The sequence below is a fragment of the Calcarisporiella thermophila genome, assembly GCF_041956535.1.
Source record: "Calcarisporiella thermophila strain CBS 279.70 unplaced genomic scaffold VTP21scaffold_19, whole genome shotgun sequence".
In the NCBI taxonomy this organism is placed as follows: Eukaryota; Fungi; Calcarisporiellomycota; class Calcarisporiellomycetes; order Calcarisporiellales; family Calcarisporiellaceae; genus Calcarisporiella; species Calcarisporiella thermophila.
This window is the reverse complement of record NW_027192209.1, coordinates 543,565-569,069: the sequence shown is the minus strand read 5'-3', so window position 1 is coordinate 569,069 and position 25,505 is coordinate 543,565. Positions and strand designations below refer to the sequence as shown.

At 48.5% G+C, this 25,505-nt stretch overlaps 11 protein-coding genes across 11 annotated transcripts; 6 read left to right on the top strand and 5 right to left on the bottom strand.

The window, feature by feature from the left end:
- Window positions 1–159: 159 nt before the first annotated feature.
- Window positions 160–3,909, bottom strand: VTP21DRAFT_4041 (uncharacterized protein; the record flags this gene model as incomplete). The annotated part of the gene is made up of 8 exons (XM_069394409.1): window positions 160–1,770; window positions 1,847–2,088; window positions 2,183–2,276; window positions 2,349–2,765; window positions 2,835–3,156; window positions 3,259–3,473; window positions 3,553–3,695; window positions 3,780–3,909. The coding sequence occupies 8 exons, from the start codon at window positions 3,907–3,909 to the stop codon at window positions 160–162; spliced, it is 3,174 nt and encodes a 1,057-aa protein (XP_069248920.1).
- Window positions 3,910–4,021: 112 nt separating this feature from the next.
- VTP21DRAFT_4040 (uncharacterized protein) lies at window positions 4,022–4,719 on the top strand (the record flags this gene model as incomplete). The annotated part of the gene is made up of 3 exons (XM_069394408.1): window positions 4,022–4,044; window positions 4,127–4,225; window positions 4,284–4,719. The coding sequence occupies 3 exons, from the start codon at window positions 4,022–4,024 to the stop codon at window positions 4,717–4,719; spliced, it is 558 nt and encodes a 185-aa protein (XP_069248919.1).
- A 205-nt stretch (window positions 4,720–4,924) lies between these two features.
- On the top strand, window positions 4,925–7,777 carry VTP21DRAFT_4039 (uncharacterized protein; the record flags this gene model as incomplete). Its single annotated transcript, XM_069394406.1, has 6 exons — window positions 4,925–5,028; window positions 5,453–6,753; window positions 6,821–6,965; window positions 7,047–7,215; window positions 7,487–7,518; window positions 7,621–7,777. 6 exons carry the CDS (start codon window positions 4,925–4,927, stop codon window positions 7,775–7,777), a joined length of 1,908 nt encoding a protein of 635 aa, XP_069248918.1.
- Window positions 7,778–7,810: 33 nt separating this feature from the next.
- On the bottom strand, window positions 7,811–8,699 carry VTP21DRAFT_4038 (uncharacterized protein; the record flags this gene model as incomplete). Its single annotated transcript, XM_069394405.1, has 2 exons — window positions 7,811–8,565; window positions 8,645–8,699. The coding sequence occupies 2 exons, from the start codon at window positions 8,697–8,699 to the stop codon at window positions 7,811–7,813; spliced, it is 810 nt and encodes a 269-aa protein (XP_069248917.1).
- Window positions 8,700–9,105: 406 nt separating this feature from the next.
- VTP21DRAFT_4037 (uncharacterized protein) lies at window positions 9,106–12,578 on the bottom strand (the record flags this gene model as incomplete). The annotated part of the gene is made up of 10 exons (XM_069394404.1): window positions 9,106–9,216; window positions 9,283–9,387; window positions 9,454–9,754; window positions 9,824–9,972; window positions 10,041–10,155; window positions 10,212–10,306; window positions 10,466–10,733; window positions 10,800–11,386; window positions 11,466–11,842; window positions 11,933–12,578. The coding sequence occupies 10 exons, from the start codon at window positions 12,576–12,578 to the stop codon at window positions 9,106–9,108; spliced, it is 2,754 nt and encodes a 917-aa protein (XP_069248916.1).
- Window positions 12,579–14,231: 1,653 nt separating this feature from the next.
- On the top strand, window positions 14,232–14,507 carry VTP21DRAFT_4036 (uncharacterized protein; the record flags this gene model as incomplete). Its single annotated transcript, XM_069394403.1, has 2 exons — window positions 14,232–14,351; window positions 14,427–14,507. 2 exons carry the CDS (start codon window positions 14,232–14,234, stop codon window positions 14,505–14,507), a joined length of 201 nt encoding a protein of 66 aa, XP_069248915.1.
- A 1,162-nt stretch (window positions 14,508–15,669) lies between these two features.
- VTP21DRAFT_4035 (uncharacterized protein) lies at window positions 15,670–17,379 on the top strand (the record flags this gene model as incomplete). Its single annotated transcript, XM_069394402.1, has 4 exons — window positions 15,670–15,732; window positions 15,805–15,837; window positions 15,901–16,220; window positions 16,308–17,379. 4 exons carry the CDS (start codon window positions 15,670–15,672, stop codon window positions 17,377–17,379), a joined length of 1,488 nt encoding a protein of 495 aa, XP_069248914.1.
- A 611-nt stretch (window positions 17,380–17,990) lies between these two features.
- Window positions 17,991–19,126, bottom strand: VTP21DRAFT_4034 (uncharacterized protein; the record flags this gene model as incomplete). Its single annotated transcript, XM_069394401.1, has 2 exons — window positions 17,991–18,854; window positions 19,031–19,126. The coding sequence occupies 2 exons, from the start codon at window positions 19,124–19,126 to the stop codon at window positions 17,991–17,993; spliced, it is 960 nt and encodes a 319-aa protein (XP_069248913.1).
- A 345-nt stretch (window positions 19,127–19,471) lies between these two features.
- On the top strand, window positions 19,472–21,396 carry VTP21DRAFT_4033 (uncharacterized protein; the record flags this gene model as incomplete). Its single annotated transcript, XM_069394400.1, has 3 exons — window positions 19,472–19,916; window positions 19,985–20,637; window positions 20,710–21,396. The coding sequence occupies 3 exons, from the start codon at window positions 19,472–19,474 to the stop codon at window positions 21,394–21,396; spliced, it is 1,785 nt and encodes a 594-aa protein (XP_069248912.1).
- A 292-nt stretch (window positions 21,397–21,688) lies between these two features.
- On the top strand, window positions 21,689–22,264 carry VTP21DRAFT_4032 (uncharacterized protein; the record flags this gene model as incomplete). The annotated part of the gene is made up of 1 exon (XM_069394399.1): window positions 21,689–22,264. The coding sequence occupies one exon, from the start codon at window positions 21,689–21,691 to the stop codon at window positions 22,262–22,264; it is 576 nt and encodes a 191-aa protein (XP_069248911.1).
- Window positions 22,265–22,481: 217 nt separating this feature from the next.
- Window positions 22,482–25,450, bottom strand: VTP21DRAFT_4031 (uncharacterized protein; the record flags this gene model as incomplete). Its single annotated transcript, XM_069394398.1, has 9 exons — window positions 22,482–22,828; window positions 22,910–23,012; window positions 23,087–23,217; window positions 23,281–23,341; window positions 23,409–23,595; window positions 23,682–24,334; window positions 24,397–24,498; window positions 24,568–24,834; window positions 24,893–25,450. 9 exons carry the CDS (start codon window positions 25,448–25,450, stop codon window positions 22,482–22,484), a joined length of 2,409 nt encoding a protein of 802 aa, XP_069248910.1.
- Window positions 25,451–25,505: the final 55 nt, after the last annotated feature.

The window sequence follows — 25,505 nt, the reverse complement described above, 5'->3', positions numbered from 1 at the left end:
CGTAAAATCATGCAAAAGCAGAAAAAGAAAAGAGATGCACTCCGCGCTCATGGCCGAAGATGGGTCGGTCACCCCAAGCACGGTAGGGCTGGAAAGAGAGGGGGAGGAGGAGGGGGAAGAGGGGGAAGAGGGGGGAGAGGGGGGAAGGGAGGAAGCGGTTTAGTCTTCGTCTTGGTGGTAGGACACCTTGCGCATTTCCGCGAGCTCCCTGCGGGCATTGGTGAGCTCCTGCTCGAGCCGCAGGATCAGCACCTGTTGCTCCATCTCCTTGACCTTGAACTCGTGGGCCGCCATGCGTGCATAGTCCGTGCGACTCTTGGATTCGGCGCGCTGCTGCGCAATCGTCTTGACCGCCTTGACCAAGGCGGAGGCCGCGTCGGTGACGGCGCGCGCGGCCGCCTCGAGCCGCTCCTGCGTGCGCGACATGAAGGTCGCCTTGACGCGCGAGGCCGCCACGAGCTGCGCGGTGGCCGCCGCCACCTCGTTGGACGCGACAATGAGCTGCTCCAGCGAGTGTGTGTCGTGGATGACCCCGTCCGCCGCCTGCACCAGGATGTTAGTCGCCACCGCCACCGCCTTCGCCGCCGAAATCAGTCCCTCCGTCCACCGGTTGTTCTTCTTGTAGAAGGCCTGCGCCGAGCTGGTGCCGCGCCCCTGCGCCACAATCTCCTGCTGCGCGTCGGTGGCGCACCGGATCAGGTGCGCGATGGCGTTGGTGATGGCCATCACCGAGTCCAGGATGGCCGAGTGCACCTGCAACTCCGTGCTCGACACCTCGGGGCGCGGCGCCTGCATCAGGGCCTGGATCTTGGCGGTGGCCTCCTCGACCGCGCGCGCCGCGCTCAACATCTCCCGCTCGACCAGGTCGCCCAGCTCCGAGTCCGCCATCGACGAAACGCCCGCCTGCCTGCCCACGAGCTTCTCCGTGAGCTGCGACGCGTGCTGCAACGCCTGCTGCAGCTCCATGTTCCTCTTGAGGACCACCTCGGGCCGCTGGACCGCCGACAGCGCGTCTATCTTCTTCGACGTGACGCTGGAGAAGAAGGAGATGGCCCGCTCGCCCGCGCTCTTCCCTGACGTGATCAGCTCCTCCACCTTTTCGTCGTTCTGCGCCAGGCGTGTCACCCCCTTCAGGTTGGCCATCACGTCGACGATGGCCTGCGCCAAGTTGGTCGCGGCGGAGATCACGTCGGTGGGATCGCCCCCCTTCTTCCCCCCCTGCAGGTAGATGCTGAATGCGGTGGAGAACTCGTTCGACGAGGCCGTCGCCATCTCAATCAGCGAGAGCGCAAACTCCGGGGTGGCGTTCTGGTTTCCAGGCCCGCCCACCTCGAGGTCATAGACGCCATCGGCCACCTTCTGGATGCAGGAGGCCAGGATGCTGTCGAGGATTTGGGCCAGCTTCGCGATGTGCTGCCGTGTCAAGGAATCGAGCTGGGTTTGCAGGGTAGACTCCTTATCGCCCGAATTCCGCTGCAGATCCGCCAGCGCCAGCAAGCTTTGGTCCATTCCCGCTTGCATGATCGCAATCTCTTCGTCCTTCTCCTGTTGAATACGCTCCACCTCCGCACGGCGCTCCTCCAACTGCCTCAGCAGATCGTCAATCGTGTGCTGTTTGTCGCGAGCTACCGACTCCAACTCACTCTTCTCCCGGTTGAATTTGGAGAGCAAGCGCTCCACCTCAGCGCCTTTCGTGCGACCGAGCTCTTCCACGCGGGTATTCGCATCCGAGAGCTCGCGACGAAGCCGGTTCAGTTCGTCCAAATGGCTCTACAAAGGGGGAGGGAGGGTGGGGGGTAAGATGAATCAATATGGGTGCTGGGTTCAAAATGGATCTGAAAAATACCGATTTCAATCGCTCAAGTTCATTTCTTGCCCGATCCCTCTCCCGGATCATATCCGCAAGCTCCATGTTCTTTGCTTTCATATCGCCTTGCAACCGCTCCATGCGCTCGATTGCCTCCTGTGCCGAGTTTGCCTTGAGCTGCAATTGCTTTGTCTTGTTCAGAAGCTCCAGATGCTCCTGACGTAGCTGCGAGTAGAGTTTAGCAAGGGCTTCGTACTTATTCTTCCACATAGCAATTTGATCTAGACAAAAAGGAAAAAATGGAAAACATTAACACAGATCAGTGTTTGTATTTAAAAAAGTAAAAAACACGGGAAAATAAATGAGACAACTCACCCTGAAGCGACTTGATTAGCTCGTCTTTAGAGGCGTCGCGCTGTTGGGCATTCAAATTCAACTGGCTCAGTTCATTTTCAAGGGCTTTCACTCGCTATAGATGAATAAAGGACACACATAAATATTCCTATCCCAGGCGATCCACATCCGTGCGACTACTACTCACCTGGTCATATTGCTGCAGGGAGAGTTGGTCCCTCTCAAATTGTCCTCTCAGCCCTAGAAGTTCCCTCTCCAGCTCCAACACACGACCTTCAGTCTGCCGCTGCATCTGCTCGCGCATCAGCTGTTCTCTCTGCTGCCGTTCGCGCTCTGCTTGGATGCGCTGCAGCTCCTCAAATTCACGTTGCTGTTGCAGCTGCAGTTGGCGCTGGCGCTCGAGCTCCGCCTGGTGTTGTTGCGCGAGCAACTGTTGCTGCATTTCATATTCGCGCTGCTGCTGCGCTTGTGTTTCTGACCAAAAATCGATGATAGGTTCGGGGTCGGGTTGGGGGGGTGGTGGAGTAGGGGTGGGATCGCGTACAGTGGCTTGGCGCTTAGGAAGTGAGGGCGGGCCAGATGTATCCATGAGGGAGGGGGGATCCTAGAGCGTCCACTGATTAGTCCGTATTCTTTTATTTCAATGAGAACGCAAAGAGGCATTGGGCTATACCTGTGGAAGCTTTGGCACGCTCGTCAAACTAGTCAAATACTTGAGATTCGAGCATTCGTAGTAGAACTTCAGAAGCCGGTAGTGTTGGGCATTGAAGCGAGTCCGAAGCGGCTCCAAAGCGTCGATTGCATCGGTACGCCTGTGCATCGCACGGAGCATGTTTGTTACGAACTTGTAGATACCGTAGCTCTCCTCCACCAAGGGAACCAGGGCGGCAATTCGGCATTCGTTGTTAGTGGATGGGCGGAATTGTGAGAAAATCAGCTTTTGGAATGCGTCTATCTGGTCTTGAAGATTCATGAGATCGCTGATTGTTTCGTAGCTAAGATGGAAGGGAAATGGAAGGAGGAGGGGCAAAGAGCACAGGTTAGAAGTCGTTTGGAGAGAGATGGGCTGACAACAGAGACGAGCAAAAATGGCTTACCCTTCGTTGGGGTCATCAATTCCCTTCAAGCTGACGTACTCCTTGTAGTCGAAATTGCCGGTGAAGTCCGGATGCACGCGATGGTAATTCAGCTTAGCGAGCAAAAATTCAACATAGGCTCGAATGAGCGTGCCATACCCGCGCGAGCCATCGCCCATGACCGATCTCGAACAAGATTGGACCCATGGCAGCTCCGCCTGTGCCTCTCTGAGAATCTGTAACAGAAATGGGAATACGATGAGGGTTAGCCTAGGATGGGGGCGCGAGATTAGATTAGTGCTTGATAAAGCATACATTGGGATGGCCATCGCATAGGAGCTTGTGCACGGTGATGAGGGCTTTGAAGGTTTGCACCTCATCTGACAAGATGGGCTGCATCTTGAGAAGCGTCCAGATCGATTGGGAGGTGTGGTAGTCCCATGTGTATACGATGCAGCCTTTAATGGGGGCACGGGTTTGAAAGACAAGGTTAATGGATGCGTGGACGCGCAAATCTCAGCTAATTCTAGCAATGGGCTTACTCCGGACATGCTTTTGCTTCGGCGCAGTCTCATCAGGACTCGTCGCCTTCTTGACATTGAGGGCCAGCTCGGTTTCAGCCTTCTCGCGATCCACCGGTCGCGAAGGATGATGATGCGAGGGGAACGCCATGCTTAATTCTTGGTTTGACGCGCGCTCTATCGAGATCCTCCGCTTCTTTCAAGTTTTCTTGGGGAAAATGAGACTTGGCGTGGGTAGGGGTTGGAATTAGAGCGAGAAAGTGATGGAAAAACGGGAGGAAAGGGGGTAGATGCAGGAAACGAAAGAAAGGAAAAAACCAAGAAACTTAGTCAAGTGGTAGCTCACGCCTCGGCCCTCCATGACGGAGGCGGGAGACATCACACGGGGGTGACGCCATCGGTGTGCTTCACACCGGTCTGATACTCCGTGGCGCAGCCTTGGTCCCAAAGCTGCAGCTGCAGCCCGGGTTGGAAAGGAAACGGCCTTCACACTTGCATTTTCCCATTCTTCCCATTTGCTTCCAGATGCAACCGGCCCAGATCGAAAAAAAGAGAGTTCTCATCCTCGCGCTCCTTGGCCAATGCCTTTTTTGTGTTTGCGCGGCTGCTGCCCTTCCGCCCATTCACCTCCGCTGGTGTCAGTTCCGAACGCATATATCAACTGACAACATTGCGTCTATGCGGATCAAAGTTGCTCATGCCTAAACCGCTAGTGTCCGCTGCCCCTCAAGCGACCGAGGGCAATGGGCGGCAGGCAAGGCGATGCACCCTCCTCCTACAAATGGGGGACGGAGCGGACGGGGCCGCCCTCGGGCCCCTAGTGTTTCGAGTGCGATCCGCTCGATCCCCGATGCAGCGCCAGAGGCGGCAGATCGTGAGTGGGCATGGGAGGCCCACAGGCAAGACCCATGACACTCGCAAGGCAGCGCCGCCGCCGCGGCTCATTTCTCCGCGCCCCTAAGCTTGCGCAACAATGACACGATTTGGCGATGGTTGTAGCGTTATATGTGAACAGGCCTGCAACCTAAAGGCGATTTAGCTTCAGCGTGACTCCTGGCGGACTGAGAGCTGGCGGCGAAAAGGAAAACGAGTTTTTTGTCTTTTTTTTTAGCCGCCGTCGCTGACCAAACCTCCCCGAGCTATTCGGCGCTAACGAAAATATAAACATGGCAGCCACATTGCGCTCACAGGCCACACCCCATGCACGCATGGCTCCTCTGCGCTCCCATGCAGAGCCTCTAACCGGAAAGGGAGAGTGCCGGGTCTCAAGGTCATGCCAAAAGCGGAGCCTACAAGTCGCAACCACACTGTCAACTCTTTTTGCCCTCACTGGGAAAAAGATCAAACTAGGTTTAATAAATTCTAAGAGAAATCCCCCCTTCCATGAGTAATATACGGACTGTTTTATTCTTTCCTAAAGAAGCGTTAATTCATCAGTCCGTGCGGGTGATTTTGTTCCCTTCTACTTCCTCCCCACCGCTCCGGCCTGAGCCGCTCTTTAAATATCACCAATGGCTATAAAAATGAGCTCCACCTTGCGGGAAAAAAAAAAATCCAAAACTTGCTTGTTCCATTCTCCGCTGCTCTTTAGCGCTCTTTTCCGCAGGGTGTCCCGCCGTTCCCCAATAATAACGACAAAGGCCTGCTTTCCAATCCCGCCACTGCTCTCCACCCAATACTTGTTCCCAATCAAGCCACACCAACCAAAACACGGCCGCAACAAAAATGCTCGACTTCACCGCGCTGGGCCAGCACTTCTCCTCCTTAGGGCATCGTGTCGAGACGCTCAGTGTCGCCATGACCCTCCTCTCTGCAATCGGGTGCCTCGTGGCCCTGTTGCGCTTCCTCTTCCTTCGCTTCTCCCTCAACGTCGCCCTCGTCGCCAACAAGCCCGCCCTCGGTAGGGCCCTGCCGGGCCCAAGGGGCCTCCCCTTCCTCGGCAGCATCCTCGAATTCTCCCCCTCCCAGCCGGAGAAGGTCTTCACCCGCCTGGCCCGCCGGTTCGGCCCCGTCTACCACGTCCAACTCGGCCCCCGCATCTCCGCCGTCGCCGACACCATCGTGGTCAATAGCGCACAGGCTGCACACGACTTGCTCGAGACACGCGGCGCCAAATACAGCTCTCGCGCCCGCTTCTACACCTGGAGTGATGTGATTATGCCCGGAGCCCGCGGGTTTCTGCCCACCCCCTACAACCACTACCTGAAGAAGATTCGCCGCGTGGCCCACGCCAGCCTCAACCCAAAGGCCGTCGAGCGGTACCGCGGCGTGATCGACTTCGAATCCCGCGAGCTGCTCAAGTCCCTCTTGACCTCTTCGGCCGCGGCGCCCATCGACCCCGCCACCTACTGCCGACGCTACTCGATGAACGTGGCCCTGAGCGTGATCTTCGATGCGCGCACCAAATCCCTCGACGACCCCCTCTTCAAGTCCCTTGTGCACATCACCGAAGAGATGGCCGTGCTCAGTGGGCCCATCACCTTCCTTATGGACTACTTCCCGTTCCTTCGATGGATCCCCAACCCCGTTCTGTCTCGGTGCAAGCGGCTGCGGGACACCAGCATCCGCGTGTGGGGCGGCCTCATCGATGAACTTCGCATCAAGCTCGACTCGCCCTCCCCAACCCCCAACTCACAGGAATGCATGGCTGCGGAGGTGCTGCGGGTCGCCGAGAAGGAGGAGATGGATGCGCTGGACGTTATTTACACGTGCGGTGCGGTGCTCTCGGGCGGGTTGGAAACGGTGGGATCGACCCTCACCTGGCTCTTCGCGGTGTTAACCCACTACCCTCTCGTGGCACAGAAGGCCTATGAGGAGCTGATGCACATCGTGGGGCCTGGCCGGCTCCCCGAAGCTAGCGACGAGCCCCATCTGCCCTTCGTTCGGGCAGTGGTGAAGGAGATTCTACGGTTTAGGCCGCCTGCCCCGCTTGGGGTCCCGCATGCGACCTCGGATGACGATGTATATATGGGCTTCTCGATCCCAACGAACACAAGTAAAGTCTCTGCCGTGTTCTCCAAGAGAGCTCGCTGACTCACTGGCTCCTCTTTTGCCTTGGCTAGATGTCATCCTCAACATAGATGCAATCCATAATGACCCGCTCGTGTACTCGAATCCAAACCAATTTGATCCGGAGCGCTTCCTTCGCACAAGGGGGACTCCAGGCGCTCTGCCGGCAAAAATTCCAGGCGTCAAGGAACACTGGGCGTAAGTAGTCGACTTTCCCTTTACACTCTTTCCCCCATACTCGCTCACCCAGGACCCTTCCCTACATCGCCTCCACGCCAGATTTGGCGCAGGGCGCCGCGTTTGTATCGGCCAACACCTCGCCGAGCGCGAGGTATTCTTGGCAGTGGCGCGCATTCTCTGGGGTTTCCGCATCCGTGGTCCCTCCAATAAAGAGATCGATATCGACTCTGGCATTGGGGGGCTTGCCCTTGCCCCTACCCCCTACAAGGTTCGATTTGTACCGCGTCATCCCACGGTGCCAGAAGTACTAGGCCTCGCATAGATGAGCAAATCCGCCACCCTCTGACACTACCTTGTTTTTGTTTTATTTCTACTATTTTTTTTTTTTTGTTTTGCATCCCTTTCTCCATTAGCAACCCAGATACACATACACACGCACCCTTATACATATATATCTCTATCCTCAGTATATATACACCATGACTGGACTTTTCTTCCTTATCTTCTTGTTCATGATATCCACTATACACTAATCTTAGTACCCCCTCCTCTGCTCTCGCAATCATGTTATGTATTACTATCTATATTGTATTTTCCCCCTGCCGACCACCTCTCCTCTCCACTATTAACTCGTTTCAACCCATTGGCTAGCTTCTTGAAAAGTAACCACTAGGATAATACATTATTCTATTCCCTTTATTACTATTTACATAATAAAATATATTGATGATGTTGGACTTTTTCTTCTTCTTCTTCTTCTTCCTCCTTCTTCTCTCTCCTCTTTGGAATCTTGCACTATCCCCTCTCGCGCGAGGATAGACGAGGTATGAACACAAGGATGCAGAATATACTATTTACAAGTTTTACAATTTGACGTTTTCCACGGTCTCGATCCCCTTCTCCAACGACTCGTCTCCCTTTCTTGCCTCCAAGTCTGGGTCTCTCCGCCCCCTGTAAAACACGTAGTGCTGTAGCAAAAACAGTATGTCGAAGAAGATCGATAGGAGCCCAAGGCCAAGCTTGGCGGGATTGCCTTGAATGCCCGACCAGTCACCGCTCACTGCGCAGTCAATCACAAGCTGTAGAATGGAGAGGAGCCCACCAGTGAAGTCGAGCAAGATGTTGACGATGCTCCAGCCCACCGTCGATCGGCGCACAAAGTTGAGATAAAGTTGTGGGCAGTATTTGAGGAACGAGACAACGAGTTTGACATAGCTCATGTAATACAGGACATTGATCCACTCGACCTTTTCCGTCGCAGCTAATCCGACGTACACCAGGAACCCGATCGCGGTCACAGCAATGTACGTGTAGGCAATCCACGATACCCGCTGTCCAGGCGCTCGCTTGTAGATAAAGGTCTGAAGGATAGTGAGGAGAGTGATTGCTACGGCATGGAGCGGGAAAAACACATCGTTAGGTGCCACAGTGTTGTTATTGCCATTGTGTTGTGCGCGATATTGGGCCTGGATGACAGGGTTCCAGTAGAATGCAGCGTTGTAGACCGTATAGAATGAGAAGCCCCAGAGATTGAGCCAGAGAAAGTCGAGACTAAGGCCAGAAACGGATTTGCGGCGGAAATTGAGGATGAGCTGTGGATAGAAACTTATTGTCCAAGCTAGTGAGGAAGAGGAGGGTTAGCAAGAGTGCGATGATCGCCCCGGGGGAGGGGGTGCGGATTCGAGGAGATTAAGTACCGAGAAAGTATATCCACCCGATCACTTGTGAAATGATTTCCCAGGCTGTGGCCATGATGTGAGTTGGTCAGGAGGGAGGTATAATAAATAGTGTCAAAGGATTAGAGGAAATAATAAACAGACGAGTAGAATTGAATGTGAGAAGGTTTGAATTATGTTTATGCAAGGTCCCTTCTTGGTAGGGGTCTGCCTGGAATATATATATATGAACTGAAATCGAGGAAATAGAGTTCCAGGGTCTGCTACAATTCGCCGGTGCAGAACAAATGGTTCTATTCTGCAATTGCGTGCTCGATTTTCATTCTCAGTCTTTCTACTTCATCCAGTACTTGGGCGCCGAGCCGTCAATCATTTAAGCTTTCCCCCCCCCACATCAGGCCTTGTCCGACTTTATCTTATAAATCAAGATAGGATGACGAAGCAAATGGCCGCCTGCTATTATAAATCAGCAAAGCAGTCGTTTATTCCTGGAGAGCCGAGAGCCGCTCGACCTTGAGAGTCGCCCCATTTTCGACCTCGTCGATTTTCGAATCATTTGCAGCCTGCTCGCCATCCACTAACACCACAAGCCTCTATCTCATCGATAATATCAACCAAAAATAAACACTCGTTCCTAAGCAAAGGAAATCAGAGCTTACGCTCATGTCTCTTACCTGAAGGTCCGTTGCACCCAGTTGATTGTTGGAGTTAGAAACGTTGGCTATTTGCGAGATTCGGTCCAACACCCTCCCCAGGCTCCAGGTCTATATGAAACCAGATCTCCTTAAACTCTGCTGACCAAATCTTCGGCTTACTTTGCTCAAAAATACCTTATCAAAAAACATAGGCTTAGCGGCAAGCCCACATTCCTTTGGAAATTCCACACTGACATAAACTCTCGATGACAACGGCACAGATTTATCACCTTCAGCCCGCGACTTAATTCGCATCAGCTCCACCATGCGGGATGTCTTTGACCCAGCCTTCTTTGGCGTCCATGTTTTCCTCTCCTTGTTGGCAGAAGCATCCACGAGAGATGAGGTAGCAGCAAGGGCCGCCTCACGACGGAGATGCTTTTGAGCGGAGAGCATGTGGAGCGAAGGGCAAGCATGACTAGAAACGTGGCGATGTCTAATAGAATGGACGGTGTGTAAAGTCTTTTTGTGAGTGAAGATAAAGAGGAACATCACATAGAATTACTTTAAACAGAATGTTTCCCCGCACCCAGAACAGACGACCCCTTTCTTGAGAGCAATGGGCCCGCATCCATTGACATGACATTCGGAGGTAGCCTGCTTTTGTGACGCGAAAAGATTGGATTTACAGCCCGAAGACTTATGCTCTTCTAGCTAATGTATGAAATTCTCATTACTACGCTCAAACTCTTGGGCAACATTCTCAAATGTGATCTACATACAAGTTTGTGAATATTCTCTTCTCCCACGACAAGACCATTGCATCGCTCGCACACCAGAGCTTTCCTCCCCTCCCAATTGGGACACGAATGGGACAATGGAAATCGATGATCTAAGCTAAACTCTCCACCATATTTAGACGCATGCCTTAGAGGCTGCAGACGGATGATTACCAATAGGAGTGATCACACAGGGGACATTGAAACGGAAGAAAGTCTAGTTGCTGGCAAGTTTTGACATCGCACTGGAGCCCAATGTCCATTCTCGGCTTTATTTTGCTACAGTTTTAGGAGATAAAATAGGTGGCAAAAAATAAACAACTAATGTCTGAATTGGATCAACACTAAGAAGGGGTATTTCATTGTTTAAAATTTTCGCTCAAGGCAATCATATCCGACTGACGCCGCATCCATATCCGCTTTAATACCAACGCTCCACTACACATCACGCATCCCATCATAACCAAAAGTACGTATCGCCATGACACGGCCCTTTCGCTTGCACTCTCAACTCTCTCCAGCACTTTCCTTTCACCTCCAAGGCGCGAGCCTGGCCAATCTTCGCCCTCATTCACTCTAGGATACTCTTCTCCGTAGAAGGTGAGTCTCCATGTAACCAGCCGGCCCTCAGGGAGCGCCCCATTCCTCCCATGGTCCAAAATACGAAGCGCCCAAGTGCCATATGGGCTCTCATCCCTAGAAAAGCCAACAATAGAAGCTTCAGTACATCCGGTGCCATACTTAGACTACTGCGCTATTTACCAGTGCTTGACGCTTGTGAACGTCCAATCCGTGAAGCCTTCCGAACTGGAATCGTACTTTCGCGGAGTCGCGAGCTGCGACACAATCCCTGAAGGACTTATAAGCAAAACCTCTACGTCCCCTCGCCGCGGGTGCTCAAGGGTCAGTGTGACGGATACATGTTCAACGTATCCAATCCTGGATACTGCGCTGGAGACCCCCTCCTCCCTCTCTACATGCACCGAGGAGGTTAGTCCCGTCTTCGAAGAACGCGGTACGGGTTTGGACACGACTTTTTCCGGGATTTCCCACCTAGCATGTTTTCCTACGCGTTTAAAATTGCGAGCAGCTTCAACCATGCGAAATGCATCCATTTTTCCATATCCAAATTTGTGGTTGAACATCCTCTTGGCCGCTGTGGGCTGCCAATCGGGGTCCTCGAGAGCAAACGGAACGGCATTCTCAATGGCCAGGCGCTGGACATCGCGCCAACTGAGATCAGGCCGTATTGACAAGACTAGGGCAAAGATTCCGGCGGCAAGTGGGGCAGCTGCGGAAGTTCCGCCATGATGCTCCGTGCAACCTGCTGTTCCCACATCGGTCGTTGTCTTTTTTGATAGGGGCAAATAGATCCTTGTTAATTTAAATGATCCATGAATTGGCCGAATTGCATTCTTCGATACTCACAATAAAGCTTTCATTTCCGCTACTATAAGTCACCCCAATTAATGCCGCACAGCGTTCTGCGTACGCCGGGAAATTGTCCCAACGATCGATCGCGCCAATCGTCATTGTATAGATACTGTTCGCATACCCATCGAAATTGCAATTATCCTCCCACCCGCCATTTCCCGACGCAAACACATAGATGCTCCCCTTGCCGTGGCGACCGTGCTGCGTCCCATGCTCCAACGCGCGCTGGATAAGGGGAGAGGGTGCTTCAAGCGTTTCACCATCATCGGGGGGACCCCAACTGCAGGTGTATATGGCGTTGTCATGGTAAGCGTGAGTAAGTGCCGCAGCCTCATCGGCGTCAATAATCGCCCCAGAGAGCATTCTTATCCCTATTGTGTAAAACGGATGGTTTTTATGTTAGCTTGATAAATATTCATTGAAAACAGGATAATCTTAGTTTAGCGTTGAAAAATATTCACCGGATATCTTTGCTTCGTAAGCGACCCCCACACCGCACATATCATTCCTTGCGGCTGCAATTTCCCCCGCGCACCTTGTTCCATGGGTGTCAGCAGGACCCCTTGGCCGCGGGGTTGCCGTATGGGTATTGAAATCGTACGAGCCCTCTGCATAATAATTGCTGCGCAGATCCTCATTCTCCATATCGATGCCGTCATCTATCACAGCCACAATAACGCCTCGCCCTGTCACCCCTTGCCTCCACACCTCCGTCACATTCAGGTCGTGGCCAAGTTGTTCGGTATTACGAAGATGCCACTGCCGCCCGTCGGCCATTTCGCTCGAACACACCGACCCTGCAACACACACACTTCTTTCGCTATTTCTGATCACTCCTCGCTTAGCTCGCCAACGCGGAATTTGTCGCTCCATCCATCGTGCACCATTCCATTCTTCAAGTCCGCTATGGTGGGAACCTCGGGTGCTAAACAAGTGGTGATGTGGGAGTTGGCCAACCGGACCCTCCCATTCTACGCCAAACGCGCTCGACACGTAAGAAGGGGAAGTTTCTGGGGATAGCTCTATGGCATAGTAGGTTTTTAGAGGATCGTAGTAGGCTATTGCAGTAGGAAAAAAGAAAAAAACTAGAAAACCACCGAAATGCATGTTATGTGAAAATGAGAATTGATGGAATTGAAAGTTGGAGAACACAAATATGAAAATGAAGGTATGTGACTAATTGAGATTACGGAGAAAAGTGCGAGATGAATGTGAATGCGGGATGACAAATATTATGCGAAGCAAAGGATTGAATGAAGGAATGAGGAGGAGGGGAAGGGATAAAGAGATAATAAAAGAGTGTGCGGAGGACATTGATAGACAGCGCACTGATACTTTTTTTTAATTACTTTCTATGTTGGTCAAAATAGGAAAATGATCACTTGAGCCGATCGAACTAGCGCATTGAGACTGCTTTCCTGAAGATATTATAGCACGTGCACTATAAAAAAGTTAACTAGATTGGCTTATTCGCGATTGGATGCTCCCAGACAACTCTACAAGCACATCCTGATTTCCATGCGATCACTTACACTATGCTGCGTCCCAAAATCACCATATTCAGATTAACATGCAACTAGTTTTATCCTTCATTTTTTATGACACCCAGCATCAGTAATCCTATAATTTGAACGAGCTATACACATTGAAATCTACCTGCACTAACTTTACGCGTAGAATAGGCTGTGCTTAAGGGTATTTTGGGCTGCGGCAGAAGAGATTTGCCAACCGTAGCCTGTGTCTTGATGGCGATGACTCGAAGAGACACCTAACCGCAAGAATGCTACCTAGAGCTTTGAATAGAGTCAATTGAACTTTGGGAAAAATCTGCTCTCATTATTAGATAATCTGAACGTGTAGCAGACAAGATGCTCTGAAATCAGCAAGAATTTGGAAACAAGTTATTATGCGCCATGGAAATGTTCTGAAGCTCACAGTTTATCAATAATCTCGTATTCAATCTAGGAATATTGCCTAAATATGGTTTAGATTTGCTTGTATCAACTCCAATAGTGGGATTCGTAGTCAAAATCTTATGCCGAAACTCTTTTGCAGGGATACCCTCTAAGCCGCTTATCAAATAGAATTTATTGATTATAATAGAATTAGAAATAAGACCTCTTGCGCTATATCTTTGCCGCTAGCCTTCTTTCTCCGTTTTCGAAGTGTGCTCGGTTCATATGTATTACTAACTTAACAGACTGGTTTCATGATGTACATCTATATTTATAAAGTATAGTTATGTGCATATGTATATATGTAGTTAAAAGTTGATTACCAATCTCCATCTAGAAGAATTCGTGTAGGCCCTATAAAATAATAGACTAGGAGCCCAAGTACAATATCTTTGCCGTAACCTCTTACGATGGAAATGAGTACGGGCACATAGCGTTCCAGTGTCTATCTTTGCTTTTTGAGAAAAACGCTTCCTCGGAAGAATATTTTAGGTAGTACAGTCAGGTTTTGGTCGAATCAGGTCGGAACGCGCTAGGCAAATGAATACCCTCGCGTGTGAGCCGCAAGCAGGGCATTGTCTTGGAGATTTGGCCCGATGTCGTGAAAGGGGCAAATGAAACTCTCGGTACCTACTATAATTGTAGTGACTAAAAACAGTTATAATTTTGCTGAATTTGCCACCCTGAGAAAATTGTCTATATAAACCCTCTAATCTTATATCCGTTCTGACAGTTTCTTCATCAATAATTCTTCTCTCGCTCCATCCCTTCTAATAATACTCAATCCAATCCTTGAACAGTAAATATGAAGTTTTCTCTCCTTTGCATCCTTGCTTTGACTGCTCTCGTCGCTGCTAACAACGACGCATTCGATCGTCGCGACATTAAAATCGGTAAAGATAATACCGTGGGTGGTAGCCAACAGGTGAGCATTATAAAGCCTAGCCAAAAAAAATCATTACTTGAGAGACGAGCTGATACAATTTTTATTTCTCCCTAGATTGGTTCTAATAACCAGAACAACAACCTCAACTCTAACACTGACTCCGGGTCCCTTAACCAGAACATCGACGAGGAGTAGATTCGGACAAGTTGGCCAAAACATTGTATATTATATTAATAAACGGGCTTGAACAGCCATTTCTTATAGAAAACTAAATTAAACTACCTGTTGGACATTGAAACACCTATACACGTTTGAGTTCATAATATCTATCATTCTCACTATATGTATCTCACTAATTGGGAATTAACAAGAAAAGATGTTTTGTTCACCCTATGCTGCCTCTACTCCCACATTTACCTGAATGGATATTAATCATAGTCAGATATAGTTTCATTAGATATTGGATGGGGTGGATTAATCTATCGATCCTAAGAGGTATCATATGTATGGATCTTGGTTACTCTAAAAAATATTGGAGCGCTAACAAAGCATTGAGTTCGCATTTTCTCATTTTTCGCATGCACCCTCACCTAAACCTATTCCGATGCGAATCTAATTGTTAGATTGCTGTCCTATCACATCATATTCTTTTTTTTTTATTATTAGGTTTATGATTTACAAGGCTACAAGGAAAAGGATGGGGTCAAAGATGAGAAAGTTAGTTGATTCAAAGCACTTGGGTATGATGTACATTTATTTTGGACGTGAACGGTAGTCTTTCGTTGAATGTAGAATATAAAGGCTAACCTTTTTCAACAAGGTTGTTTTAATATCCCCAATTCGGATTTTCCTGGATTTAATAATCCCGCACACATGGCCGAAAATTGGTTAATTAGTTGCTAACAACAAACTATCTCTTTAGAAAAAACATCCTAACGAACCATTCTATAACGAAAGGGCAAAAGTGCTCGGAAAAAATAGGCTTAAAGTCCAAATGAAGCTAGCCTATTACCCTGCAGAAAGATGTTGGCAAGATAGCTCCTTAACTACTCTTCAATGGAGGCCGCATTCCGACTTCAATCTGGCCAATTGCATTTTATTTGAAATTACCTTCGATAGTGGATGATAAAGAATGATACAAATGCAATATTGGCAGGCTTTGAATGTCTATATATAAACAGTGTTTACTCTAGTTACCATTAAAGTATTTTGGTATCCATTCAATACTCCATTTGGACCATCAAGTTTACTCAACAAAAATGCGCAGTGAGATAATCAAGTGGCCCGATTTCCCACGTTTTATTTTCTTTTTCGCACTTGCTCTCCCCCTTTCTTTTATCTGTTGATAAGCACCGCAATGTTCAGGACAATTCTACAACGCACAGCTGCTAACCGGTCACTGCAAATGCGCATTCCTCTAGTGAGTTGCTATTGATACCCACATTTGACTAGATAATTTATTTCTGTGTTTATTTTCCTTCCGATCGCTTAGCGAGGATATGCCTTCCCAGCCGGCCAAACAGAGGTTGATATTAACTTTTCTTCTCCATCCTGTCCTCTATCATCTAACTAATTCCATCTGCTTTAGCTTCTTAACAAACCCCTGCAAGAAATAGACTCGGAAGTTTTCGATATTATCGAGAAAGAGAAAGCACGGCAGCGCGATGGAATTGATCTGATTCCATCTGAGAATTTCACTTCACGTGCCGTCATGGATGCCCTCGGATCCGTGATGCAAAACAAATATAGCGAAGGATACCCTGGAGCAAGGTATTATGGCGGTAATGAATACATCGACATGGCAGAGCGACTTTGTCAGAAGCGGGCATTGGAAGCCTTCAATCTGGATCCAGAGCGCTGGGGTGTCAACGTGCAAAGTTTGTCCGGCGCACCCGCCAATCTCTACGTGTGAGTATTTTTTGGCCGAAGTTATTTGCTTAATAGTGAGCCATTAGCAATGATGAACTGAACTAATATAAACTTATCTCGTTATAGTTACGCATCGGTTATGAAGCCACACGAGCGATTGATGGGCCTTGACCTCCCTCATGGGGGTCATCTTTCCCATGGTTATCAAACCGACACAAAGAAGATTTCTCAAGTGTCTGCTTATTTTGAAACGATGCCTTATCGTCTTGACGAGCGCACCGGACTTATTGACTACGATATGCTTGATCGCACGGCCGTTCTCTATCGCCCCAAGGTCATAGTTGCCGGAGCAAGTGCGTATTCGCGCAAGATTGATTATGCAAGAATGAAGGGGACTGCCGACAAGGTGAACGCCTACTTGGTTACTGATATGGCGCATATAAGTGGTATGGTGGCTGCAGGCGTGCTACCATCCCCTTTCGAACATTCGGATATCGTGACGACCACCACTCACAAGTCTCTCCGTGGCCCCCGTGGAGCCTTGATCTTTTACCGTAAGGGCGTACGCCGAGTTGACAAAAAGGGCAATGAGGTGTTGTACGATCTCGAGAACGCCATCAACCAGTCCGTGTTCCCCGGGCATCAAGGTGGTCCCCACAATCACACCATCACTGCCCTTGCTGTGGCTTTGAAGCAGGTCAAGGATCCCTCTTACAAGGAGTACCAGCAGCAGGTGCTTGACAACAACCAAGCATTTGCACGCGCATTCCAGCAGAGAGGCTATGACTTAGTAAGTGGTGGATCTGACAACCATCTCCTCCTGGTTGACCTGCGTGGAAAGGGCATCGATGGCGCCCGAGTAGAACGCGTCCTCGAGCTTGCCAACATTTCGGCCAACAAGAATACGGTTCCCGGTGACAAGAGCGCTATGATCCCTGGTGGATTACGTGTAGGAACCCCCGCCATGACTTCTCGCGGACTGGGAGAAAGGGACTTCGAGCAAATCGTCGAATATATTGACCGCGGTGTGCAAATTGCCCTGGGAGTGAAGAGCAAGTGCGGCCCCAAGCTGAAGGACTTCAAGGACGCCATTGGTACCACAGGAGGCGCGGAAGTCGAGGCACTTCGCCGAGATGTAATAGAATTTTCTCGGAAATTCCCTGTAGTTGGTTTTGAAGCCAGCCAGATGAAGTATTAAACTAGACTATCTTGAGGTTTTTTTTTATTTTTTTTATTGCTATTGTTTTTTTTTTCCTTTCCAATTTGTGAACGAAATTTTATTTTATAGACGGTTAATAAACGACGGCTTATCATAAGATGTTTGTTTTGGTGAATTGAGTCACGGGTCCTATATCAACAAACATGTACACGAGTCGAAAGTATTTCTTCTCAATGGCTTCAGAGATTCGGATAAGTTCTAACCATCCACCCGCTTTCACAAGGAACATCCATATAGCTCTGTAGTTGGAGCTAGGTAGTATCTTGGAGATTTAATTGATATGAGGGAGGTTTTCTCTATTCTCGCCATGAAAGTGGATCAAGTCTCGAAAATTACAAGAGTTTCGGCAAAATTGAAACAAGCTGCTATTGAACAGATCATGATTAATAGAGAAAACAACTGCGAAGGCAATACAAGGAATGAAAAAAATAAACCTGTATCGAAAGAGCGGACTTGTGGAAAGAAAAATATAAAAAAGCATGAAAAGCCATTTTACTATACAAATGTACTCTTACATATCCTGCAGAATAAACAGTTGGGCAGATAGCACTTGCCCTCTCAGGTAAATAGTAAACCAGAGGTTAAATAAATCAAAGCAGGGTTTCTCCGAGACAACACCGAGTCAACGAACATCCTATCGTGACCGTTTGATACACAGCATCCGAGTCCGCAAGACTTGGGTTAACTTCTACCAAGTCTACCCCTACAAGCAGGCCGGTCTCGTTGAGTGCTTCGCAAATATAATGTCCTTCTCTGAAGGTTAGCCCTCCACGGACCGGGGTGCCCGTACTTGGTGCCACGCTTGGATCAAGGGCGTCAACGTCGAAGCTAAGATGGATTGGCCGGTCACGTTGAGGGTTGACATCGTCGAGTGCCATCTCGACCACTCGACCGATTCCGTACTTGTCAACTTCGTGCATCGAATAGGCTTTGATGCCATATTTGCGTAGTATATGCTTCTCAGGTGAATCGACATCTCTCAGTCCGATGTACACGATTCGGTCGGGTTGCAGGACGGGGCGTATCCATTCAAACTCAGGGACATCACCCGCAAGGCCCAGCAAAAAGGACACTGGGCACCCGTGCAGGTTTCCGCTGACCGTGGACTGAGGGGTGTTGATGTCAGCATGGGCGTCGACCCAGATCAGACATGCGTCAGGATATGCCTCAAATATCCCCGTTACAGTCCCAAGCGCAATACTATGATCACCGCCCAGTGTTAGCACCATATGGTTTTGGTGTGCATGGGTGGCAACAAGGCGAGACACTTCGCGTGTGACGCGTGAAACATATCGGGGGTTCTTAAGCGAACCGACATCAGGATCGGAGGCGGGTCGCAACAAAGTGAAGTCCTGATGTCCATTAAATTCAACCTTCCAGCCGAGATCCTTCAGCTGATCTATTAGACCAAATTCAACTAAACGGACAGGGCCCTCCTCTACTCCTGCTTTTGGCTAGGGAAAGAATTCACAGTAGAATGAATATATAAAATTATTATTTGAAATAACTTAAAATTAACGCCATAACTCTCCCACGCACCACCGAATAGCAGAGACTCAATTAAAAGAATATGTACGTATAATAAGAGGCATACAGCAAGAGGAAACCAAGTCTACCAAAGAAACATTACCTGTCCACCAGAGAAGGGCACGCCGACTATTCCTACCGTTTTTTCTTTGAGAAATTTGAATTGCATTTCGCCATTTTTCTCATTCTCATAAACCATTATTAAATGTGTGCAAACCAATATAACTGGTGAAGTGGATGCAGGAGAGTAAATGAATAGAAAAAGTTTGTGGGGAACTTCAAGGGGAAAGCGGTGCTTAGAAGCCTATATGAAAAAAATTGGGAAGAGCGAAAGAAAAAAAATCCCAGCTGTCATACCAGCTCAACGCAACCGCTTTAACCGATATAGGTTAGGTTTTCAAAGTGGCTTGGCATTAAAAGTAAACGTGCTAGTTTGCGGCAAACTGTTTGCCTTCAAAAAAAAACCTTCGAATAGACAAATAAAGACAAAACTAAAAGAGGCGAATGCTATTTACAAGCCGTTCGCGCACGACATCTCGTCTATATGTGGAAATCATTCTCCTCTAATACCTTTCGCACCGGACGACTATTTGCACATACTCGCTCTCCTTTATGCACGCGACAAAGATTTCTGTTCGTCACACCCCGAAACTTTCCGCCAAGTCCCGTCTTCTCCTCTTTACATCCTGTATTCCGCCATCGCCTCCATCGTATTCCTCACCATTTTCCTCCCCATTTTGTATTTAATGTACGCCATGCCCGTACTACTCCAACACGCGAAGAGGTTTTAGCGACCACCTCTGGTTTTTTTAATCGCATGGGTGTCCGGGTGAAGTGGCTTCTGATGCGGCGAGTTCGTCCGTGGACTACCGATGACATAATGGCCTTATTCTCGTGGATATTTGTCGGTAATACGCTCTGGGTGCTTGCTGGAACAACGAGTTTCTTTGGCGTCGTTTTATTAACTGCAAATACACTGCAATTTCAAGGTAGTCTCCTACTATATTGAGGATTGGTACTGAGATAAAGAGCCCTAATGATTCTATTAAATGTACAGAGTTTGTTGCGCGAAGAGTAGGAAACTATTTGACCAGAGAGACCGGTATTGAAGTTGTCTTTGAGTCTGCGATTGTCCCAAACTGGAAGGATGGGATGATTTCAGTACGAAATGTACACCTTTTGCGAAATAACGAGACCCCTTTAGCCATTCCTTCGTCACCTGATAGATCCCCCGATATACCTACAACGACAGAGAAGGCCAATACGAGCCTAATGAAGTTTGACCTGACGGTGGAACAGATTGACGTTACTCTTAGCCTTCTGCGTTGGCTGGATGGAAAAGGACTGGTACAGGATATTAGCGTCAAGGGGGTGCGCGGATTTGTTGATCGTTCACACATTCGAATCGATCCTACAGACTACCCGGACCCAGCAACTCTGCGTCGTAAAGCAACCCCGGAGGATTTCGAACTTACCTCAGTTCGTGTAGAAGATGTGTACATCACAATGCACCAGCCAGGGGGTATGCGGCCTTATCCCATTTCCATCTTTAGCGCCGAGTTGGATTGCCTAAACAAGCAGTGGCTGTTTTATGACATCTTGTCTGCAAAATCAATCAGTGGGATCTTTGATGGATGTCTGTTTAGTTTATACGAGAACCAAGATCCGGCAGCCATCCGAAAAGTGAATGAGGGTAAATTTAAGCGATGTGTAAGTGCAGATTTGTCTTTCTATTATTAACCGTGCTACAAATCTAAGTGAATGGTGTGAATGTTTGGATAGTCACGCTTCAAAATCGATGGAGTCTCCATTGACCACCTCAACCGCGGTGTTATAGGCCCCTTTGGCTGGATCACTTCAGCCGCAGTCGATATTCAGGCCGACATTTTCTACCCGCCTGACTGCTCTACCCGGACAGATAACGCCTTCTCGGAGGCCAAGCGTGTCCTTGGGCGCAGGTTGAGAGAGTTGATCGGATATGGGAGCCCTGTGGTGGTAGGGGTTGGGCGCGAACATGAGATTGTTATTGGGGGAGAGATGGGTGCAGAGGAGGAGGACGAGGAGGGACGAGCGGTCGAGATGGACGTGACCATTCGCTTCAACAATATGCGCGCGTCTGTTCCGCTGATTAATGAGGATCTCTCGTACCTGAACAACGCGGTGATTCGCCCCGTAGTTGCATACATGAACAACCACGAGACGGTTGTACCCATAGAATGTAAGATCTCAATCGGGCTTTCGAATTTCGACGGCGCTTGGACCTTCTACGACTCTACGCTGGTCAATGAGGTTAGCGCAGAGGTCGGCAAGGCATTCGTAAAACTGGCCCGTGACGAGCGGGCTAGGATGCGAAGGTTGAAGAGAGTAGGGCTATGGAGTCTTAGAAGTGTTGCGGGCGGAGTCGCGGATTTAGTGGGATATACGGTGAAAACCCATTGGACTCACGGAATGCACATGTCGTATTCATAATATGTTTGGACTATTATTCGTATCTTCTAGTATTCTCTTGTATATATACATATATTTCTTTTTCCCTTTGTTAACACAAAAATGGGAGAACAACCCGGGTTTCTCTCCTCAAAGCTTTTTTTATTTTTTACTCCTTCTAAATTGCTTATGTTGTTCTATTTTTTTGAATTTCTTTTTCATGACCACAGTATTCTTAATAGAGAACTTTTGATGCCTAAGTTCGACGAATTAACCCACTGATTTTCCCGCTCGTATTACCAACTTAGCCAGATTGGTTTCGTGACCTCGATAAATGTTGATTGGATGCCGTTTCACCCGAGAATGGGCAAAAGGTAAACATGCTGCACCTCTATTTCTAAAGAGATTTTCTGTTTCCATTTCCCCCTATCTCTTCCCGCTTTCTTCTCCCCTCTCCTTTTTTGATTCTTTCTCCTCCCTAAACAATTCATTCAACATGACTCTTACCGATTCTCAGGTCGACCAGTACAAGGATACCTTCGCCATCCTTGACAAGAACAAGGACGGCAGCATTTGCGCATCTGATGTCAATGCCCTGCTCTCTGCCGTGGGAAAGCCCGCCTCCAATGTGAACACCAATGTCAATCAGTCCGCTTTCCTTGAGCTCATTAAGGCTCATCTCGCCAACGAAAAGAACGATTCTGAGGCGACTTTCCGTGAGGCTTTTGCCCTTCTCGACAAAAACGGTGATGGCCAGCTTTCCGGTGACGACCTTAAGGTGGTGATGCAGGCTATTGGTGAAGATTTGACCCAGCAGGAGATTGAAGACATCTTAAGGGAGGGAGATGTCGATGGTGATGGTCTGATCAACTATGAGGAGTTTGTGAAGATCATGATGTCCGAATACTAGATGCTATAGAAATATTTTTTGAGTTTTAAATAAAGTAAATATCCTGGTTGTATAACAAGAGATGATGCTTAAGATGATGACGAAGTATTGCAGCCTCCTTTCCTTCTACTAACATTGGGCGGTAACAACCGTATTGAATTGGTTCTATTTCCCTCTTTATTAGCATTGATAGTTTTAGAGTATAACAGTTTAAAATTCCGCTCCCACATACAAAACTCTATGTCCATAGCTTGATAAGCCCATCCGCGCCGCAAGAGAATATCCAGGCTTGGGTCGGATGGAACTCCACCCCAAGCACGCCTAAGCCCTCTACCCGAGAATGGGCCCGCAGTGCCTTAACGGGCACTATGAGTGGATTTTGCATTAGGTCACCGTAGACCATGCCATGGAATAGGTGCACTGTCCCATCGTCGCTGGAGGAGGCAAAGAGGGGATAGCGTTTGTGGAAGGAGACGGAGCGAATGGCCTGAGTGTGATAGTAGAGGGTCTTGTAGGGTTTGGCGGAAAGATCAAGATCAAACCAGCAGAGGCGTTTGTCATAAGTTCCGATGATAACGTTATCCCCTAAAACGTTGAGTAGAATGTGTCAGGATGGATCTGAAGTTGATGGTACAGAGGTGCTTCTTCTACAGATTAATGTTTTACCTTGAGGATGAACGTCCACGCTAGATATCCATTTCACACCGGGTTGCAGTGTCTTGATCAGTTGCTGTCGCATTAAGTCATATACACGAACATATCTTTGTGTCTAATAAAATATGGCCCAAATCATCAGTAATTACAGAAAATATTCTCACGAAAAAAAAAGAACGCGTCACGTACCGCGACAAAGAAGTGTGGTTTAACAGGATGGAAGCTAACACGCTGAACCAGACCCTTAGTCTTGCGGAAAGGTGATTGTGATTTGTGCTTGGTAATTTGGTGGATGAGCACCGCTTGTGACATGTTGGATGCTATGGTATTAGAAGAAGAGTTAGATAACAAGCAAACCGTTAGGAAGGATAGAGACTCCTCACCATCAGGGGACACAGTTGCGAAATAGTCTCCCTTTCTGTGCCATGTAATTTGCTTGATAGTCTAAAAAGCAAGTTTACCAGATAAATCAAAAAATAAACTTGTAAGAGAATAATTTAAGGCAAAATACCCTTGGCACTTGTACAATGACTCGATAGCCTTCTTCCTCTTGCGCAGCTGAAGGGCGTAGCCATTTCGCATGCGACTTGCTATCATCTGGCATATTCGCGTATCCAGCTCGGACGAATTGGTCGGTATACTCTTGCTTGAGAGGATCGGACACCTTGGGTGGTGAAATGAGAAATACTTGTTCATCGCTGAATATATAATTCAACCGAAAGGAATGAAATCCATGAATAAACTCTTGCATTATTCCAGCTCTTAAAAAAACTTGACTACTTACACAGCAACAGCGAACACGCACACATCACGATTCGTTCCCCATGCCACCGCCTGGACCACGCCTCCCATTTGCCAGGTTCGCACACAGCGACCAGTGGTGACTTCCCACATTCTCACAGTGCCATCGTCACTACCCGACACGATCCAGAGTCCAGTGGGGTCCACCGAGATACTCCTCACTCGGCCGCCATGGCCTTTATAAGTGATGGAAAGTTGTGACGGGAAGGGCTGCAAGTCCTTCAAGCTTGGTAGTTTGGGAATCAAGCTTTCCGGATCAATCTGCAGGCGATGCTTCCGGACACGAGGCGCCATGTACAGGTCAAGACAGCGTTCGAAGCGCTCTTGTATAAATCTCGCATAGGCTGGCACGCTTCGCAAATTCTTGAATTTCTGTGGAAGATAGTTCTTCGGCCTATCCTGCGGATCCATCGCGTTCCACTCAGCACGCTCAGCGTCGGTTGGCAGATATTCTGCAGGGGGATTATACGATTCATCATGCTCGGGAAGCTTCATCTTCGGAGCAGGAAGATGCATCACGTGGTCTTGACGAGGGGTATCATTGTCTGTCCAGAGATTGTAGAAACGGGGCTTTTGCTGTGCTTTACGACCAGGAACTATGCGGCCTTCGCGAATTGCGCGAACAATTTTCATAATCTAGGAATAAGCACGGTGAGACTTTGATAACTTTGTAGAAATACCCTAAATTGTATAGTTACGCGTTTATCTTCCCACTTAGAGGGAACGAATCGACTCTTAGGTTCCGGCTTGGCCGTGAGCGGCATCACCTCAGTCTTACTTGTGAACCATTCAACAGTTGGCTAAAAAATCGTTAATTAATTATAAGTTTTACAGGAATGATTCGAACAGATTAACAAAAGCACACATACCTCATATGGATCATAGTTTGCATCCGGGAACTCGGACATTTGTATCCTCCTGATGATATCCAACTCTTCCTCTGTTAGTTTCACATCTCGTTGCTCCAAGTTATCTGGCACAGTTCTCCAGCTGTCTGGATCATCCATGTTCGCAAGGAATTTCTCAAGCTCGTCACCTTTCGCAGGTCTCATCACCTTCTTGCCATTAATATCATATCCAATATGGGGGTAGTCGTCATACCATTCCATAGGAATATTGCCGACTGTATTTGTCGTCTAAAATGGGGCTGAATTAATAGTCCAGGCATTAGATAAAATATAGAAAATGATTTACCTCTTCTGTTGATGAATCGCTAGCATAACCACCCTCGATCTCCGGCCTTACTTTTCTAAGATATCCCGGCTTTGCAAAGGAAGGTACATAGCCCTCAGGGATCACCTCTGTGGAGACCTCATCTGAATTGGCTTCATCAATTCCATTCTCATTCGAATAGTTCTCTTCATCTTCGTCCTCCTCCTCTTCTTCGTCTTCCTCATCTTCCTCTTCCTCATCACTCTCGAATTCCTCCTCCTCGTCATCCTCGTCCTCTTCTGAATCTCCATGGTCGCTATAATTCTCATCGTCCTCCTCATCACTTCCAAATACAAATGGTAACTGTGCACTATCTTCTTCCTCATTATCCTTATCATCTTCTTGCTCTGCTTCCTCATCGGAAGCCATGTCCAGCTTCACATTCGAAAATTCTTCATCCCGCTTTTTCTTCTCCTCTGTTTCCGCAGCACGCCGTTTCTTGCCAGTGCTGGAACCATTGGTTGCAGAGGGCAACGAGGCTTTAGTCTTGGCGGAAGAAGAGTTTTGTCGTGAGGATTTGGATTTTAATTTTGGTGGCATTTTACTACTGAAATGAGGGATATAGGGGATGCTGAAGAGATGCCGAAGCGTAGCA